The 17,992-nt window shown below is 42.5% G+C and overlaps 1 protein-coding gene across 6 annotated transcripts in view; it reads right to left on the bottom strand.

The window, feature by feature from the left end:
* The window catches only part of si (sucrase-isomaltase), a 236,353-nt gene that overhangs the window by 29,427 nt on the left and 188,934 nt on the right, over positions 1-17,992 (bottom strand). For all 6 annotated transcript variants that reach the window (XM_087993626.1, XM_087993627.1, XM_087993628.1 and 3 more), the window contains exons 38-43: positions 15,487-15,620; positions 13,359-13,393; positions 13,129-13,245; positions 1,123-1,271; positions 937-1,021; positions 784-840 (exon numbers count right to left, since the gene is read on the bottom strand). In XM_087993626.1, coding sequence (XP_087849752.1) covers positions 784-840; positions 937-1,021; positions 1,123-1,271; positions 13,129-13,245; positions 13,359-13,393; positions 15,487-15,620 — 577 coding nt within the window. The remainder of the gene's footprint in view (positions 1-783; positions 841-936; positions 1,022-1,122; positions 1,272-13,128; positions 13,246-13,358; positions 13,394-15,486; positions 15,621-17,992) is intronic.

Raw genomic sequence — 17,992 nt, 5'->3', positions numbered from 1 at the left:
TTAAGAAACAATTCCTGTCAGTAAGGTGAACACAGAACACAGGGGACATGTCTTCAGCTCATAATATCCAAATAGGACATTACTTCTCTTGCAATCTAAAGTTTTACTGATGTGCATTAACATTCGATCTATTGTTAAATTCCTGCTACAGCCAGACAGCAATTCCTCACTGCAGCCTACAGAAAAGATTGGATTGTACATTTTCGCATAGGCAGCAATGAATGCCCAGTGTTGCTGCTGACTGTAAGACACAAGCTATAAATAACTCTTAACCTGGAAGGATATGCCAAATTGCTCTTGTCCACTTGAACTGCACTTTAAGCAAAATTATTAATTGGGAAAGAATCTCAATATGATTTAGCAATGTTTTAATTGATAGGAATTATTTGGATGTATCAAATAAATGTTGTGACGTTAAGAAAAAGCATGGAGGTGGACTATAAAAGGAGGGACATCCTTGAGGCTACTGTGTAATGTTTCAGTCTCCTTTCTCAAGAAGAGATATACTTGCATTGGAGGTTGTTTAGAAAAAGTTTACTGGGCTGTTTCCTGGAATGAAGTGATAGTCTTATCAGGAAAGGTTGACCATTTAGTCAATTCATTGGAGTTCAGAAGAATGAAGACCTTACTGAAATATAAGATTCTAAGATGAAATTAAGGAGTCTCCCATTTCAGATTAAGATGAGGTAGAATTATTTCTCTGTTGGTCTTTTGATTTTTTTCTTAACGATATTTTTTTACACTTCATGTTATGAAGTTTGAGGACAATTTGAAATAACTTACCGTAAACCAGTCATACCAGAGAGAGTCCGGGATATATGCATGCACAGAAGTTTCCCCCTAAAATCAAGAGTATGGTTAAAAAAATGTTACTTATATTTATGATCAATTATACCTAATAGGTATGTGAGTAATAAAATAAATATGAATCCCTACCTGATCCAACACAGGACTAATCATCAGTGCCCCACCCCAGAGGAACTGACGATCAATATCCCACGTATTTTTGTCTTCAAAAAACCTTCATAAGCAAAACAAGATCAAGCAAGACAACATCATGAGTGGATTGAAATACTAAGCAATGCTTAATCAGTGTACATTGGATTAGGTTAGTGTGCTTACTCATGAAGTAATGGTCTAATTACTGTACTGCCTTGAACGTGAGCTTCATACATCAATGTGTAGAGAAATGGCAACAATTTGTAACGTATTTGAAGAACATTCCTTGTGATGTTTTGGAATGTCTCATTCCAGGCCACTGGATCCTGTCTCTGAAAAATAAGAATATGATAATTAATCAGGTGTATAATTTAATCAAAACTACATTCATTTGCTGTTCACTTAAATATATCCTGGAAGAAACTTGAAACACTCTTGCAGTACGTCCTGTTTACTTTTCCAATTATGTGAGGAAAAAAGCAATTTGCATAATTGTCTTTTGTGACCTTTGGTTGTACAGACAAGGAACGTAATGGACATATAAAAATTACAGCTGGAAATGTGTTGCTGGAAAAGCGCAGCAGGTCAGGCAGCATCCAGGGAACAGGAGAATCGACGTTTCGGGCATAAGCCCTTCTTCAGGAATGGGGAAAGTTTGTCCAGCAGGCTAAGATAAAAGGTAGGGAGGAGGGACTTGGGGGAGGGGCGTCGGAAATGTGATAGGTGGAAAGAGGTCAAGGTGAGGGTGATAGGTCGGACTGGGGTGGGGGCGGAGAGGTCTGGAAGAAGATCTCAGGTTAGGAAGGCGGTGCTGAATTTGATGGATTTGACTGAGACAGGGTGGGGGGAGGGGAAATGAGGAAACTGGTGAAATCAGAGTTCATCCCTTGTGGTTGGAGGGTTCCTAGCCGGAAGATGAGGCGTTCTTCTTCCAACCGTCGTTTTGTTGTGGTCTGATGATGGAGGAGTCCAAAGACCTGCATATCCTTGGTGGAGTGGGAGGGGGAATTGAAATGTTGAGCTACAGGGTGGTTGGGTTGGTTGGTCCGGGTGTCCCAGAGGTGTTCTCTGAAACGCTCCGCAAGTAGCCGGCCTGTCTCCCCAATATAGAGGAGGCCACATCGGGTGCAGAGGATGCAATAGATGATATGTGTGGAGGTGCAGGTGAATCTGTGGCGGATATGGAAGTTTCCTTTGGGGCCTTGGAGGGAGGTGAGGGGGGAGGTGTGGGCGCAGGTCTTGCATCTCCTGCGGTTGCAGGGGAAGGTGCCGGGAGTGGAGGTTGGGTTGGTGGGGGGTGTGGATCTGACGAGAGAGTCCTTGGTGGTGGGGTCCGTTTGGAGGTAGCGGAAATGACGGCGGATGATGCGCTGTACATGGAGATTGGTGGGGTGGTAGGTGAGGACCAGTGGGGTTCTGTCCTGGTGGCGGTTGGAGGGGTGGGGTTCAAGGGTGGAGGATTGGGAAGTGGAAGAGATGCAGTGGAGGGCATCGTCGACCACGTCGGGGGGGAAATTGCGGTCCTTGAAGAAGGAGGCCATCTGGGTTGTGCGTTTTTGGAACTGGTCCTCCTGGGAGCAGATGCGGCGGAGTCGAAGGAATTGGGAGAATGGGATGGCGTTTTTACAGGGGGCAGGATGGGAGGAGGTGTAGTCCAGGTAGCTGTGGGAGTCGGTCGGTTTGTAGTAGATGTCCGTGTTGATTCGGTCGCCTGAGATAGAAATAGAAAGGTCGAGGAAGGGGAGGGAGGAATCTGAGACTGTCCAGGTGAATTTGAGGTCAGGGTGGAAGGTGTTGGTGAAGTGGATGAACTGTTCAACTTCCTCGTGGGAGCACGAGGCGGCGCCGATACAGTCATCGATGTAGCGGAGGAAAAGGTGGGGGGTGGGGCCAGTGTAGTTGCGGAAGATGGATTGTTCCACATATCCTACGAAGAGGCAGGCATAGCTGGGGCCCATGCGGGTGCCCATGGTTACTCCTTTCGTTTGGAGGAAGTGGGAGGATTGGAAAGAGAAGTTGTTCAGGGTGAGGACCAGTTCAGTCAGTCGAAGGAGGGTGTCAGTGGAAGGGTACTGGTCGGTACGGTGGGAAAGAAAGAAGCGGAGGGCTTTTTACAAGATATGAAAAGTGCAGGGACGAATTTCCATGGGTATTCTCTTGCTTATTTGTTATATCTTCAATGGAAGAATCATGCAAAATGTCAGGAAAATGACAGAAAATCTGTCATATCTATCTCAGTCGCTCTTCAAAGTCTAACAAGGCAAGTTCTACGGAAAATCAACTCATAATATGCCCTTGCTGGGGTGTATTCAGCTATAAATATCCTATTTATCAGAAATAAAGAAATTATATTTATGTAGCAAATCTTACTTTCACAGGACAGCATAAAACAGTTCTCAGTTGATGAGATATGTTTGAAATGCAGTCACTGTTTTGTGAGCAAGAATGACAGCCAGTTTACACACCACAGGGCACAAAGAGAATCCTCCTTGCTCTTCTATAAATATTGTCATTTGATCTTTTATGTTAGGGAAAATAAGGTTTTGCTTAACGTTTCATCCTACAGATGACATCTCTGACAGAGCAACTTTTTTTAGCAGTTTAACTTTACTTATTCTTCCCAGATTCCCAACTTGTCTGGAAATGTTAACCCTTGCTGTTGCAGCCACCACTCCCCAGCATTGCACCTCAAGGTCATTCCTTCAGCTGTGTATCCAACATGGGAGTTGTGGGAGGTGAAAAACCAGAGTTGAGCACATTACTGTTCACACCTAGTGCTGTAGGAAAGTACATAGATGTGAACATTGCAATTGTTTCCTAAATCCTGCTGAGGTCAACTAACTCATCTCCTAAAAAGGAGAGGTCTTCAGGAGGATATTGGTCATGGCCTCAATATGTCTACTCTGCTTCAGAAAACATGTCAGATTGGATTTTCTAGTGCATGTCAAGATCCTAATGTTAGGCTGGTGTAGAGGTTTCAAGCCTGCCTATGTTGTCAATGCACCCAACTGAGCAATCTTCAGTGGGATTAGTCCCCTTGTTAGCTGACTTTGTGTTACCAACCAATTAATGATGTCAGGCGATTCCTGAGGCTAACAGCCCCATTGAATAGCACTGATACGACTGAAGTAGGTCAAGTAAGCAGATAAAGAGGCCTAAAGCTGGAAGAGCCATGAGTATTGAGAGGCAACCTTGTTGAATGAGTAGTGATGGAAATGGCCTTTCATCTCGATAACCCTACCTTTGAGATATGGATCCTCTGGCTTCAATGGCCCTCGAGCCTGCCATTTGAAGGCATCTCAATTGAACCTCAATTACAAAACAGGCAGCCTCTGAACACAGTGGAATGCTTCTCTGAAGGCAGAAAAGTACTGGCATCATTGCTAACTGGCTCCTAAATGGCAAATTAATAGCTCTGTTTGGTTGGCCACCGCTATGGAGCTGGGAGCTGAACTGCTTCCATTGAAATCTTCCAGAGGCTGGGATATGTCTGTGAGCCATCCCAGCAATATTTATCTGTATTTCCATAGGCCGTTAGTTTCCATTTCCATTTCCTTGATTCAGGCAGAATCCAAATCATCATCTTAACTTTCTTTTGTACTTTTGAAGATCTTTCATGGTGTTTTAGCCCTACTGGGTAGGCCAGCATTTATTATCCATTTTTAATTGTTTTTGACAAGGTTGTATAAGCTGCCTTCTTGAATAACTGCACTCCTTAGGTTTAGGAATACCCAGAGTGTCATTAGGGCGGGAACTCCAGGATTTTGACTGAGTTACATGAAGGAAATGTGATATATTTCAAGTCAGGGTGGTGAGTGGCCTGTAGAGAGCTTGCAAGTGGTGATGTTCCTTTGCATCTGTTGACCTTATGGTTATGGATTTAGATGGTGCTATTGGAATATGTTTGAGTAACTTTGGTATACTATGGAGAAGGTGCACACTGCTGCTGCTGAGTGCTAGTGGTGAAGAGAGTAACTGCTGAAGGTGGTAGACATGGTGCCAAGCAAGCAAGTTGCTTTGTCCTGGTTGATATTGAACCTCTTGGAGTGCATTCACCCAGGGAAATGAAAAGTATTCCATCAGACCCCTGATTTGCGCCTTGCAGTTGATGGACAGACATTAGAGAGATAGGATGTGAATTACCTACAGAATTCCGAGCCTGAACATACTCTTGTAGCCACACTGTTTATACAATTCATCCAATTCAATTTCTAGTCAATGGTAAACACCAGGATGTTTGCAGTTGGGGTGTTTCAGCAATGCAAAAGACTTTGAATGTCAATGGGTAATGGTTAATTCCTTTCTTAGTCGAGGACTATTATTCTTATTGCCAAATCCTCTACCTCCACCGCACCTGCTCCCAGGAGGACCAGTTCCACTACATAACACACCAGATGGCCTCCTCCTTCAAAGACCGCAATTTCCCCTCCCACGTGGTCAATGATGCTCTCCAGTGCATCTCATCCACCTCCCGCACCTCTGCCCTCGCACCCCGCCCCTCCAACCACAACAAGGACAGAACCGCTCCAACCCACCAATCTCTGTCTACATCGCATCATCCTCCGCCATTTCCTCCACCTACAAATGGACCCCATCACCAGAGACATATTTCCCTCCCCACCCCTATTTGCCTTCTGTAAAGACCATTCCTTCTGCAACTCTCTTGTCAGGTCCATGCCCCCCACCAACACACCCTCCCCTCTCAGCAACTTCCCCTGCCACTGCAGGAATTGCAAAACCTGTGCCCAGGCCTCCCCCCCCCCTCACCTCCATCCAAGGTCCCAAAGGAGCCTTCCACATCCATCAGAGGTTTACCTGCACTTTCACACGTCAGTTACTGTAAATGTTTTTCCCGATGCAGTTTCCTCTACATAGGGGATACAGGACACCTCCACACAGAGCGCTTCAGAGAACATTTTCAGGGCACCCACACCAACCAACCAACGGCTGAACACCCCTCCCATTCCACCAAAGATATGCAGGTCCTGGGCCTCCTCCATCATCACACCCCAACCACTCGATGCCTGGAGGAAGAATGCCTCATCTTCTGCCTTTGCAACCTCCAACCATACGGGATCAATGTGGATTTCACCAGTATCCTCATTTCCCCTTCCTCCACCTTATCCCAGATCCAACCATCCAACTTGGCACCGTCCTCATGACCAGTCTTACCTGTCCATCTGCCTTCCCACCTAACCGCTCCACTCTCCTCTCCGACCTATCACCATTATCCCCACTTCCATCTACCTATTGCACCCCCAGTACCTTCATCCCCAGCCCTGCCCCCTCTCATTTATCTCTCAGCCCCCCAGCCAAAAGCCTCTTTCCTGATGAAGGGCTCTTGCCCGAAATGTTGACTCCTCTGCTCTTCGGATGCTGCCTGACCTGCTGTGCATTCCAGCACCACACTATCGATTCTGATCTCCAGCATCTGCAGTCCTCATTTTTTCCTCCCCAAAGATTGTCACCGCCTAGCACTTGCATAGTACAAATAGCTTTTTGTTCAGTCGCTGTTCTATTTTTGAAAAGGGCTACTAACCAGTATTTTTGTATGACAGGATTTAAACTGTATGATTTAGGCTGTTTTACAAACATCTGAATGTCTGCAAAATTAGCCGAATGCTGACGTCAGATTCCAAGTATATTATGAGAATTCTATCAATCAAACAGAATGTGAATCAGAACTTCAGATGTAAGCCTGTGCATGCTTATCCATGTATTCTTTCCAAGGCTTAGATAATGTAATTAATGGAGCATTCATTCATCAAAATATGTTATTTTACTGACAAGGCAAAGTGAGAGGCAGGTAAACAAATCTCTGTCTTGCTTCTTGATGTTTTTGTTCCACAAATTAGTTGTGCTTTCTGTCTCTGGTTGCCATGGATTTCAGAAATCCTGGAATTTAATTGGTCTGAGTTAACCCTCCCATTTTTCTGATTTGGGAAAATGTGATGCATTGCATTCTTTATGCAATATTATTATCTTTAATATGAAGCCACATTAGCTTTCACTAGTACTGTGTGTGTGTTATTTACATTATATGACTAATTAACAATTCATTTAATAACTTGTAATCAGATTTTACACAATTTCTAAATTGATTGTTCAACTAAGTATGTAAATAGTGACCTTCATTCATTTCAGGAGCTCAGTGGGATAAAAATGTTTCAAGTAAGTATGCAGAGATATTAAGATGTGGTAACATATCCCATCAAAGGAATCAGGCCAATTTTGAAAAGAGATTCTTTGTACATCACTTGAGGAGCTTTAATGTGCAAATTAGATTGGAATTTGTTGGAGGATTTACTGTATGTTCATAGTCACACAGCACAGAAAAGGTCCTTTGATTCATTGAGTCTACACTGAAAATAATTACCACTAGAGGTGCACTAATCCCAATTTCCTGCACTTGTCCCATATCCTTGAAAGTTATGATAATTCAAGTGCTCTTCCAAAAAAACTTTTAAAGGTTGTAAGGTTTCCAGCCTCCACTACCTTCCCAGGCAGTACATTCCAGAATCCCACAACCCTCTGAATGAAATAGTTTTTGTTTCTCAAATCCCCTCTGAATCTCCTGTCCCTTACCATAAAACTATGTTCCTTGTGATTGAAAACTACTGCTTTCTATTCATCCTGTCCATACTCCTCAATTTTATACACCTTAATCATGTCCCTCCTCAGTCTGCTTTCCTCTAAAGAAAACAATCCAAGCCTATCTGGTCTCTCCTTGTAGCTCAATTTCTCCATCCCAGGCAACATTTTGGTTAACTTCCTTTCTACCTAATCTGGTAAGTTCTACAAACATAACATCTGATGATACCCAGCAGCATAAGTACTGAAATTATTTGGCATAGAAAAGCTGGTCCAGGCCCATAAAATATTCAGCACACCACACCCTACAAACCAACACACCACAGTAGTTGGTATACTCCAGCAATACCCCACAATCCGTAAGCAGACATTCTCCACTTGACAGCACATTTCAGCATTTACTGCATTCTACCAATCACCAAATTTCTGTTGACCTTGGATCACCACATTCCACTCTATTTTATGGCATTTTTCACTGTTCATCCCTCCACCAAGTCCTTCAGTTGACACACCATTGCAGTCCATCAGTAGCATACTTCATCAAACATTGCATTCAACAGGTCAGTTGACATCACCAATCATCATTCTGCAATCCAAACATTGCTGCAAATTGCCCATTGCCACACATAATCAATCACGTCTCTGCACCAGTTGATATACTCAATTAAACATCACATTCTATTTGGCCATGTGTTTCAGCAACGGCTACACTCCACCAATAGCTGCTCTTCATCAAAGGTTTGGATGTAACATATTCAAAAATAACTTATCATTGTTCCTTAACAAAGTCCATTTTCCTTTGACAACATTTTAATTAATTTCTGGATCAATGATGCTGGAAGAGCACAGCAGTTCAGGCAGCATCCGAGGAGCTTCAGCAAAATCGACGTTTCGGGCAAAAGCCCTTCATCAGGAATAAATGCAGAGAGCCTGAAGCGTGGAGAGATAAGCTAGAGGAGGGTGGGGGTGGGGAGAGAGTAGCATAGAGTACAATAGGTCAGTGGGGGAGGAGATGAAGGTGATAAGTCAGGGAGGAGAGGGTGGAGTGGATAGGTGGAAAAGGAGCTGGGCAAGTTGGACAAGACAAGGGGACAGTGTTGAGCTGGAGGTTTGAAACTAGGATGAGGTGGGGGAAGGGGAAATGAGGAAGCTGTTGAAGTCCACATTGATGCCCTGGGTTGAAGTGTTCCGAGGCGGAAGATGAGGCGTTCTTCCTCCATGCGTCTGGAGGTGAGGGAGCGGCAGTGGAGGAGGCCCAGCACCTCCATATCCTCGGCAGAGTGGGAGGGGGAGTTGAAATGTTGGGCTACAGGGCGGTTTGGTTGATTGGTGCGGGAGTGAAGGAGCCATTGGGAAGTAGTGACCATAATACATTAAGCTTCAATCTGCAATTTGAGAGGGAGAGGTACAGTCGGAAGTGACAGTACTTCTGTTGAATAAAGGGAATTATGGAGCAATGAGGGAGGAGCTGGCCAAAGTTCAATGGTGCAATACCTTAGCAGGGATGACCGTGGAGGAACAATGGCGGATATTTCTGTGTATAATGCAGAAGTTACAGGATCAGTTCATTCCTAAAAGGAAGAAAGATCCCAGGAGGAGGCATGGGCGGCTGTGGCTGACGAGGGAAGTTAAGAAACATATAAAGTTAAAAGAGAAAAAGTATAACATAGCAAAGATAAGTGGGAAAACTGAGGACTGGGAAGCTTTTAAAGAGCAACAGAGGATTACTAAGAAGGAAATACGCAGAGGAAAGATGAGGTACGAAGGTAAATTGGCCAATAATATAAAGGAGGATAGTAAGAGCTTTTTTAAGTATGTGCAAGGCAAAAAAATGGTTAGGACTAAAATTGGGCCTTTGAAGACAGAAACAGGGGAATATATTACGGGGAACAAAGAAATGGCAGAGGAATTAAATGGGTACTTCAGATCTGTGTTCACTGGGGAAGACACAAGCAATCTCCCTGAGGTAACAGTGGCTGAAGGACTGAATTTAAGGGAATTTATATTTGCCAGGATTTGGTGTTGGAGAGACTGTTAGGTCTGAAGGTTGATAAGTCTCCAGGGCCTGATGGTCTGCATCCCATGGTACTGAAGGAGGTGGCTCGGGAAATCGTGGATGCGTTGGTGATTATTTTCCAGAGTTCAATAGATTTGGGGTCGGTTCCTGAGGATTGGAGGGTGGCTAATGTTATACCACTTTTTAAGAAAGGTGGGAGAGAGAAAGCAGTCTGACCTCAATGGTGGGAAAGATGCTGGAGTCTATCATAAAGGATGAAATTACGGCACATCTGGATAGTAGTAACAGGATAGAACAGAGTCAGCATGGATTTATGAAGGGGAAATCATGCTTGACTAATCTTCTTGAATTTTTTGAGGATGTAACTCTGAAGTTGGACGAGGGAGATCCAGTAGATGTAGTGTACCTGGACTTTCAGAAAGCTTTTGATAAAGTCCCACACAGGAGGTTAGTGAGTAAAATTAGGGCGCATGGTATTGGGGGCAAAGTACTAGATTGGATTGAAAATTGGTTGGCTGATAGGAAACAAAGGGTACTGATAAACGGCTCCATTTTGGAATGGCAGGCAGTGACCTGTGGAGTACCGCAAGGATCCGTGCTGGGACCGCAGCTTTTTACAATATATGTTAATGATATAGAAGATGGTATCAGCAATAACATTAGCAAATTTGCTGATGATACAAAGCTGGGAGGCAGGGTGAAATGTGATGAGGATGTTAGGAGATTACAGGGTGACCTGGACAAGTTAGATGAGTGGTCAGATGCATGGCAGATGCAGTTTAATGTGGATAAATGTATGGTTATCCACTTTGGTGGCAAGAACAGGAAGACAGATTACTACCTCAATGGAATCAATTTAGGTAAAGGGGCAGTACAGAGAGATCTGGGTGTTCTTGTACACCAGTCAATGAAGGCAAGCATGCAGGAACAGCAGGTAGTGAAAAAGGCTAATAGCATGCTGGCCTTCATAACAAGAGGAATTGAGTATAGAAGCAAAGAGGTGCTTCTGCAGCTGTACAGGGCCCTGGTGAGACCACACCTGGAGTACTGCGTGCAGTTCTGGTCTCCAAATTTGAGGAAAGACATTCTGGCTATTGAGGGAGTGCAGCGTAGGTTCACGAGGTCAATTCCTGGAATGGCGGGATTACCTTACACTGAAAGACTGAAGCGACTGGGCTTGTATACCCTTGTGTTTAGAAGACTGAGAGGGGATCTGATTGAGACATATAAGATTATGAAAGGATTGGACACTCTGGCAGCAGGAAACATGTTTCCGCTGATGGGTGAGTGCCGAACCAGAGGACATAGCTTAAAAATACAGAGTAGACCATTTAGGACAGAGATGAGGAGAAACTTCTTCACCCAGAGATGGTGGTTGTGTGGAATGCTCTGCCCCAGAGGGCAGTGGAGGCCCAGTCTCTGGATTCATTTAAGAAAGAGTTGGATAGAGCTCTCAAAGATAGTGGAATCAAGGGTTATGGAGATAAGGCAGGAACAGGATACTGATTAGGAATGATCAGCCATGATCATGTTGAATGGCGGTGCAGGCTCGAAGGGCTGAATGGCCTACTCCTGCACCTATTGTCTATTGTCTATTGTACCCCTTATTACATTAGAGCCTGTCTCGAACAGTGTTCAGAACTTGGCTGTTCATGCTACATTCACCTGAGAGTCCATCATCCCTACATTTTCCAAAACAGCATACTTGTTGGAAATGGGGATAGCCACAGAAAACTGCACTACCTGCCTACCTCTTTTACCTTTTCTGGAGTTAACTCATCTATCTGATTGTATATGCGGCTTTTCTCCCTTCCTATAACTGCCATCCATCACACCCCTTTGCTCTTGTAAAGTCCTCATTGCCTCTAACTGTCGCTCCAACCGATCCCTGTGATATGATAGGATTTGCAACCAAAGATATTTCCTGCAGACATAATTCTCATATAATGGTGGGTGGTGTCCCCACTTATAATGGTGGTATCCATGTTGACACTGTACGTGGCAGGTAGTCATGTGACTTGGCCAACACTGCCTATCCCATACACTGCAGGCAAGGATGCCTTGAGGCATGGTACATTGACGAAACCGAACAGAGGCAACGGATGAATGGACACTGCACAACCAGGAGTGCTCCCTCCCAGTCCGGAAACACTTCAGCAGTCTGGGACATTCAGCCTCGGACCTTCGGTGACCATCCTCCAAGACAGATTTCGGGTCAGGCAGCAACGCAAAGTGGCCAAGCAGAGGCCAATACCCAAGTCTGGTACCCATGGGGATGGCCTCAACAAGGACCTTGGGTTCATGTCACACTACAGGTGACCCCATGGCACTATACACTCTCTCTCTCTCTCACACACACACACACACACACATTCCTACAGATGCATAAACACATGCAGATGCTCTCTCATACACAACCTCTTCTCATACACTCACACATACTCCCCCACACACACATGCTCTCACAGACTTATGCCCCATTACACTCACACACATACACATACTCTCTCACAGACACTCACACCCTCACATACACACACTCACTCAGTCTCCCCTACATGTGCATATATATAAGTTTGTGAGGTGAATTTGTACCTGCAGTATTACATTTTATTTTGCTCAAAAACTGCATAAATCCACATAAGATTCTATAAATCCCACTTTAGAAATAGAATCAGTCTGACTTAACATTGGGACACAGTCAGACTTTAACTTCACACCTTCAATGCACTTTCTGAGCTGAGATGGCACCTATTGTTAAAGCTATCTTGAGAATGCAACTTTAAAAGAGTTCTGGGATTTACTTATGAAGGAACCAAAACTAATATGATCATTCTAAAAGATCAAAGACTTAAGCTAAATTTGTTTAATATTACATTCCATGACACTGCGATCCTGTTGCTATAAATTCTGTGTCTTATGATTTTGCTCTACAACCACCAGATGAAGAAGCAGCACTTCAAAAGCTAGTACTTCCAAATAAACCTGTTGTGTGATTTTTAACATTTTACACTTGTAATCTTCACACACTTGTATTGACCTCAGGTAAATTTGAAGGTTAAAGTTCATGCTGTATACTAATCCTCATCGTGAAGCTATGAGCATTTACTAATATGACAAAGAAAATTTGACCACAGATTAATTAAGTAATTAATTTTAAACATGTACAATCTAAATCTTTCAGAGGAATACTTGTGATAGAGAGTTTTATTCTTTCACTTTACTTTCTGTCCTCCATTTAAATGTAATTTATATTTCCCAATTTACACTTCATTGATCAGACTCTGCAGGCTCAGAGAGGGGATTCTGACCAGTTTAAGATCCTTGCTGGTTCTTGGCCTTGTTCATACACGCCACAGATCTCCTATAGAAACCACCATGCTGGGAAAGACATGCAATTGCCAATCCTTGGAAAATGTGTGGAACATCCGTGGATAAGAAAATATGCAACATGACTCCAGGATTAAGTTTTGATACCAGAAGTATCCTTACTATATAAATATAATTGTATGAATATATAAATTTTTTTTCTACTTTGCACTTAGAATTGTTTTTCTCATAGTAACTCAAAACTGACTTACAGAGGAGCCCAATCCATTGTGGTTCCGAGAATAGGGGTAGAATGCTCCAAGTTGCATCCATCGAAGACACATTTCATATGTAGCATTCTTAAAAAAGCCACAGATGTCTGCTCCAGTCTGAGATTTAGTGAAATATATATTATTCCATGAGAAAATGCTGAATTTCTGTTTATTATAATGAAAAACAGATTGCAATGTATTCTGTAAAAAAGCTTCACAAATGGACTTACATAAGAAATCCCAAATAGACTGAACTCCATCATTCCTAGGACACAAAAAAGAAAATTATTGTATTGTGCATTGTTTATTCCCTATAGAGGCAAATAACTTTCAACTTTTAAAAATATATCCAAACTTCCAGAAACAGGCTGCAAAAGCCACATGATAAGTTTTCAAGCCTTAAGACTTTTATTGTAATAAACTAAAAGCAACTTGACTAAACATTATTTAATAGACAATTTATAATCTAAACTAAACAAATGTTTCCCTCAATAACTTAAAGCAAACAAACATCCTTCCTTACAATTATACTTTATTCTGTCACTTAAATGAACACTTCACTCTTCAGAATCAGTCCAAAAGTTATTCCAAAGAATGGCTTGTTTCTTTTTTCCATTTTGAACCAGTTAACATCTAATCTGACTTGCATGGTAAAGATTACTCTAGAAATCTCTCTCCAGAGCTAAACTGAGAGAAACTTTTCCTCATGAATGTGATCTCTTCAATCTGAGCTTGCACTCTCACCTACAATCTGAGTAGCAATTAATAAACTACTGCCTATATTTCTCTTTCTCTTTCAGATTGAAACACTCTCTGATGTTCAGAAACATGAAAAGAAAGTCCCTGCTTCTGTTCCTAAAATGGCTTATCATCTTTTCTACTCTCAAAGCACAGCATTATAGCAGTATGAATCACATAGGTCTTGTATTCATGTATTCATGTAGAATTGAATCATCAAATTGTGGTGTATTACTGCTTTTTTTTAAGTTTGTAAAAGTGAATGTTGTGCAGAGTTGCTTACTGTGGTGAAATCTGCAGTGAGAGATGCTGGACGTGGGGAAGGCATTGTTTATTACAGCAGGGACTCTGCACTGAAAATTTGCTTCCAGTCATCACTTTAGCATGTCTCATTGAAAAATATCATTCCAGTCGAATAGTGCTTGGGGAGATGAAATTGGATGGGGAGGGGGAACAAGGGGGAAGAATGCCAAAGATACATGATTACACAAACAAAACTCATTGAATAATTGCTGATGGTCAGATGTGGGCGAAATGGAATATGGGCATGTGTCCTGGCTGGGATATGTTGTCACCTTTTATATCCTTAACCCACCAGTACCACTTCCTCAGTCACATCAAAGATTTACTGCATTGTCTCCTTCATGGGATTGAGGACATGCAGCCATGCCTATGCCCCCATCCCTACCCGTTTGGAGGTACCACCACCAATAAAGGGCTGCCTGATTCAACGAGAGTGAAGTCGTTCAGTGAGTGTTATCCAATATGTTTGGATAATATGACTTACAGAAGTGAATATCTGGCAATGTGTACAAACTGTGAAATATATATGGGCATCTTGGAGCAGTATTTTGTGTTTGACTGTGAGATGGATGGAATCAAAGATCAGGTATCAATTTTGCAACTTATTCACGGTTGTTTGTTAGCCAAGCAATCTGACGGGAGATTCCCACCTCCAGACAACTCATCTGCTTAATTTTCAAGCATAATCTGTATTGCATGTGAAATAATCTACTTTTGCACATTAGACTTCTCAACAATCTCAGAACCCAGCAACCTGAATTGCAACCAAGTTAACTGAAATCCCGAGGAACTGTCGAAGAAGAAGGAAGGAGATAAGTATGGCCAGAGTTGTTACCAAATTTCAGCATGTAAATGATAAAATGGAAAAGCCTGGGATCAGGTTGCTGGGAGAATCCAAAGGCAATTGTGAAAGTTAAGAGTGTAGTCATTGTAATGAGGTCAGAATACAAGTTCCCTGATTGGAGTTGTTAATCTGGTCCAATCAAGGAGCCCTGGCTGACATATCTAAACAGGAGTGTTAGAAGTTCTGCTGTCTTGGAGAGCTGGCTCTGAGGAAGCTGGATCAGTGTTAAGGACTTTCCACATGTAACTAAAGGGTGACTTAGTGATGAGACACCAGACTCGGCAGAATTATTACAAAGGGGAATGTCATTCTACTGCTGTCCTTGCTATGATTTCATATGTAGAAGTATGATTGTATGAGTCACTGCCTGCAAGGTGAGTTGATGAAGATAGACATGGGAAGACAGACAATAAAATGACAGAAGAGTATTAAATATAGTTGCATTAAGGACATAAGACTATTATACTCGATACCAATAATTGATTTATGCATCTGGTTCCAGGCAGCTGTGTTGTCTCCAAGCCAATGTCCCGCCCATTGGCCACTAGATGGGAAAGTTGAACGTGTCACCACAATCCCTCGCTCTCCAGTTATATTCTGTAATGAGCTATAAAAATGAATAATTATTTGGAATGATAATAGTAAGGTTTATACCATTAATATAGTGAATCAATTGAGAACTAGAGTTTTCCACAAACTTGATTTAAAATGTTTTACTTTGCTCAGAATGTGATATGAACAATTACATTTCTTTGTCCTGTGGTCTGTTTATTGTGTTTGAGATTTGTTTTATGGAATCGTAGATTCATGCAGCATGGAAACAGATGGCTCAGTCTAACCAGTCCATGCTCCCCCTAATGAAGAAAGTGAGGATTGCAGATGCTGGAAATCAGAGTTGAGAGAGTGATGCTGGAGAAGCACAGCAGGTCAGGCAGCATCTGAGGAGCAGGAGAATCAATGTTTCAGGCATAAGGCCTTCGTCAGGAATGAGGTTTGTGGGCCGGGGGGTCTGAGAGATAAATGGTGGGGGGGGGAGCGGGCGGGGAAGGCAACTGGGAATGTGGTAGGTAAATGAGGGTGGGGGAAAAGGTGATAGGTTCGAGAGGAGGGTGGAGCAGATTGATGAGAAGGAAGATGGATAGGTCAAGAGGGTGGTGCCAAGTTGGAGGCTTGGGACTGAAATATGGTGGGAGGAGGGGCAATGAAGAAACTGGTGAAATCCACATTGAGCCCATGTGGTTGCAGCGTCTCAAGGCAGAAGATAAGGTGCTTTTCCTTCAGGCATTGGACGGTTAGGGTTTGGCTATGGAGGAGGCCCAGGACCTGCATATCCTTGTTGGAGTGGGATGGAGAGTTAAATTGTTCAGCCATGATGTGGTGGGGTTGGTTGGTGCAGGTGCCCCAGAGATGTTCTCTGAAATGATCCACAATTTAGCAGCCTGCCTTCCCAATGTAGAGGAGAAACATGCTGCCCTTAATTCCAAACTAAACTAATCCCACCTGCCTGCACTTATCTTTTGTTAAGAACATATCAGTGTGTCAGAGTATTGGATGGGCACAAGGTTCAGTGTTCAGCTGGAGTTAGATTAGTCATTGGAGTTATTTTACCAACTATACATCTATTTTTGTCTTTATTATGCTTTCAGTACATGATCGCGAAATTTCAGGCAACTTGGGAAGCACAATTGATGTAAACGGAATTCCACTGAAAAATCACCTGGTGAGCTGCAAGATGCAAAACTAAGATAACACTGGCATTATGGGAAGTAAGATGTTACTGCAATGTATCACGTTTACAGAGCAAGTATTCATTTTATATGTAGAAATTGACTTAAAAGGTTATTTTTGTTAATAATGACTACCAGAATCAGTCATAGGTATCGAGTTTCTTACGCATGATCAGTGTCAATTTCTTATGTTGCACACAGTGTTATGGACCAGACCTGACCCCCTCAAAACAAGGTAGCCTAGACTCTAACATTTTCTTATTTTAAAGGCAAATGTGAAGTGCCGTCTTCCAGATATAATGCGACTGATCAAACTACTCTATGTTAAGCAAACACAATTTATTTAAACACTAAAGGTAAAATATAATAAAAAAGAACTGGGAATAACTTTATTAAAAAATTTAACCAAAAAATAGGTATAGTAACTATTACTAAACAATTGTTCCAATATAGCAACATCCCATAAACACACCACTTGGCAAAAAGGCAAATTCAGAAAAATAGATTTGTCTCACAGGTAAGCCAGTAGCAGCAAGAAACACCAGCTTCTAGCTGTAACCCCAACAGAGGAAAAATATAGCTTCTACTTCTTCAAAGCTCCAACAGCTTCTGCTCTGCTGAGATTCCAACAGCAACTGCTTAAGGCTAAACCTAAAAACTGAAAAAACCTCGAAATCCTGGTCTATAACATCTGGCCACACCTATCCAGGCTGCTTCTATTGTTCCAACTTTTAAAAAGGACCCCAGGCCTCCTGACATGTTTACTTTATAGATCTTCACTAGCCAGTTCAAGTCCTCTGTCGTAAGACCTCCCTTCAATAAAAAGGACAAAACCATCCCCAAAGCCACAGCCTCATTGTTACAATAAGGAAATGCAAAATACTTATCCACGTACTGATCCTTGCAGTATCCCACTAAACACTGCCTGCCTATCACAAAAATATATTTTTTTGGTTACTGCTCTTTATTTCCTGTCTGCCAACCAGTTTTTATCCATGTCAGGACTCTTCCCCAATCCTATGTGTTTTAACTTTACATGCTAAACTCTAATGTGGGACCTTGAGGGCATTCTGAAAATCCAAATAAACCACAATGATTGGCTCTCCCAATCAACTTTACAAATAACATCCTCAAAGACATTCAATAGATTTGTCAGTCATGATTTCCTTCCTGTATTTCCAAACTGACTCTGTCTGATTTTGACTCTGTTTTCCAAGTGCTCTGTTTTTAATTCTTTGGTTCTGTAATTTGG

The sequence above is a fragment of the Chiloscyllium plagiosum genome, unplaced genomic scaffold (genome assembly GCF_037043375.1).
Source record: "Chiloscyllium plagiosum isolate Xiang-an unplaced genomic scaffold, Cpla_swu_hap1 HiC_scaffold_13, whole genome shotgun sequence".
NCBI classification, from domain to species: domain Eukaryota; kingdom Metazoa; phylum Chordata; class Chondrichthyes; order Orectolobiformes; family Hemiscylliidae; genus Chiloscyllium; species Chiloscyllium plagiosum.
This window is presented reverse-complemented; position numbering and strand designations above follow the sequence as displayed.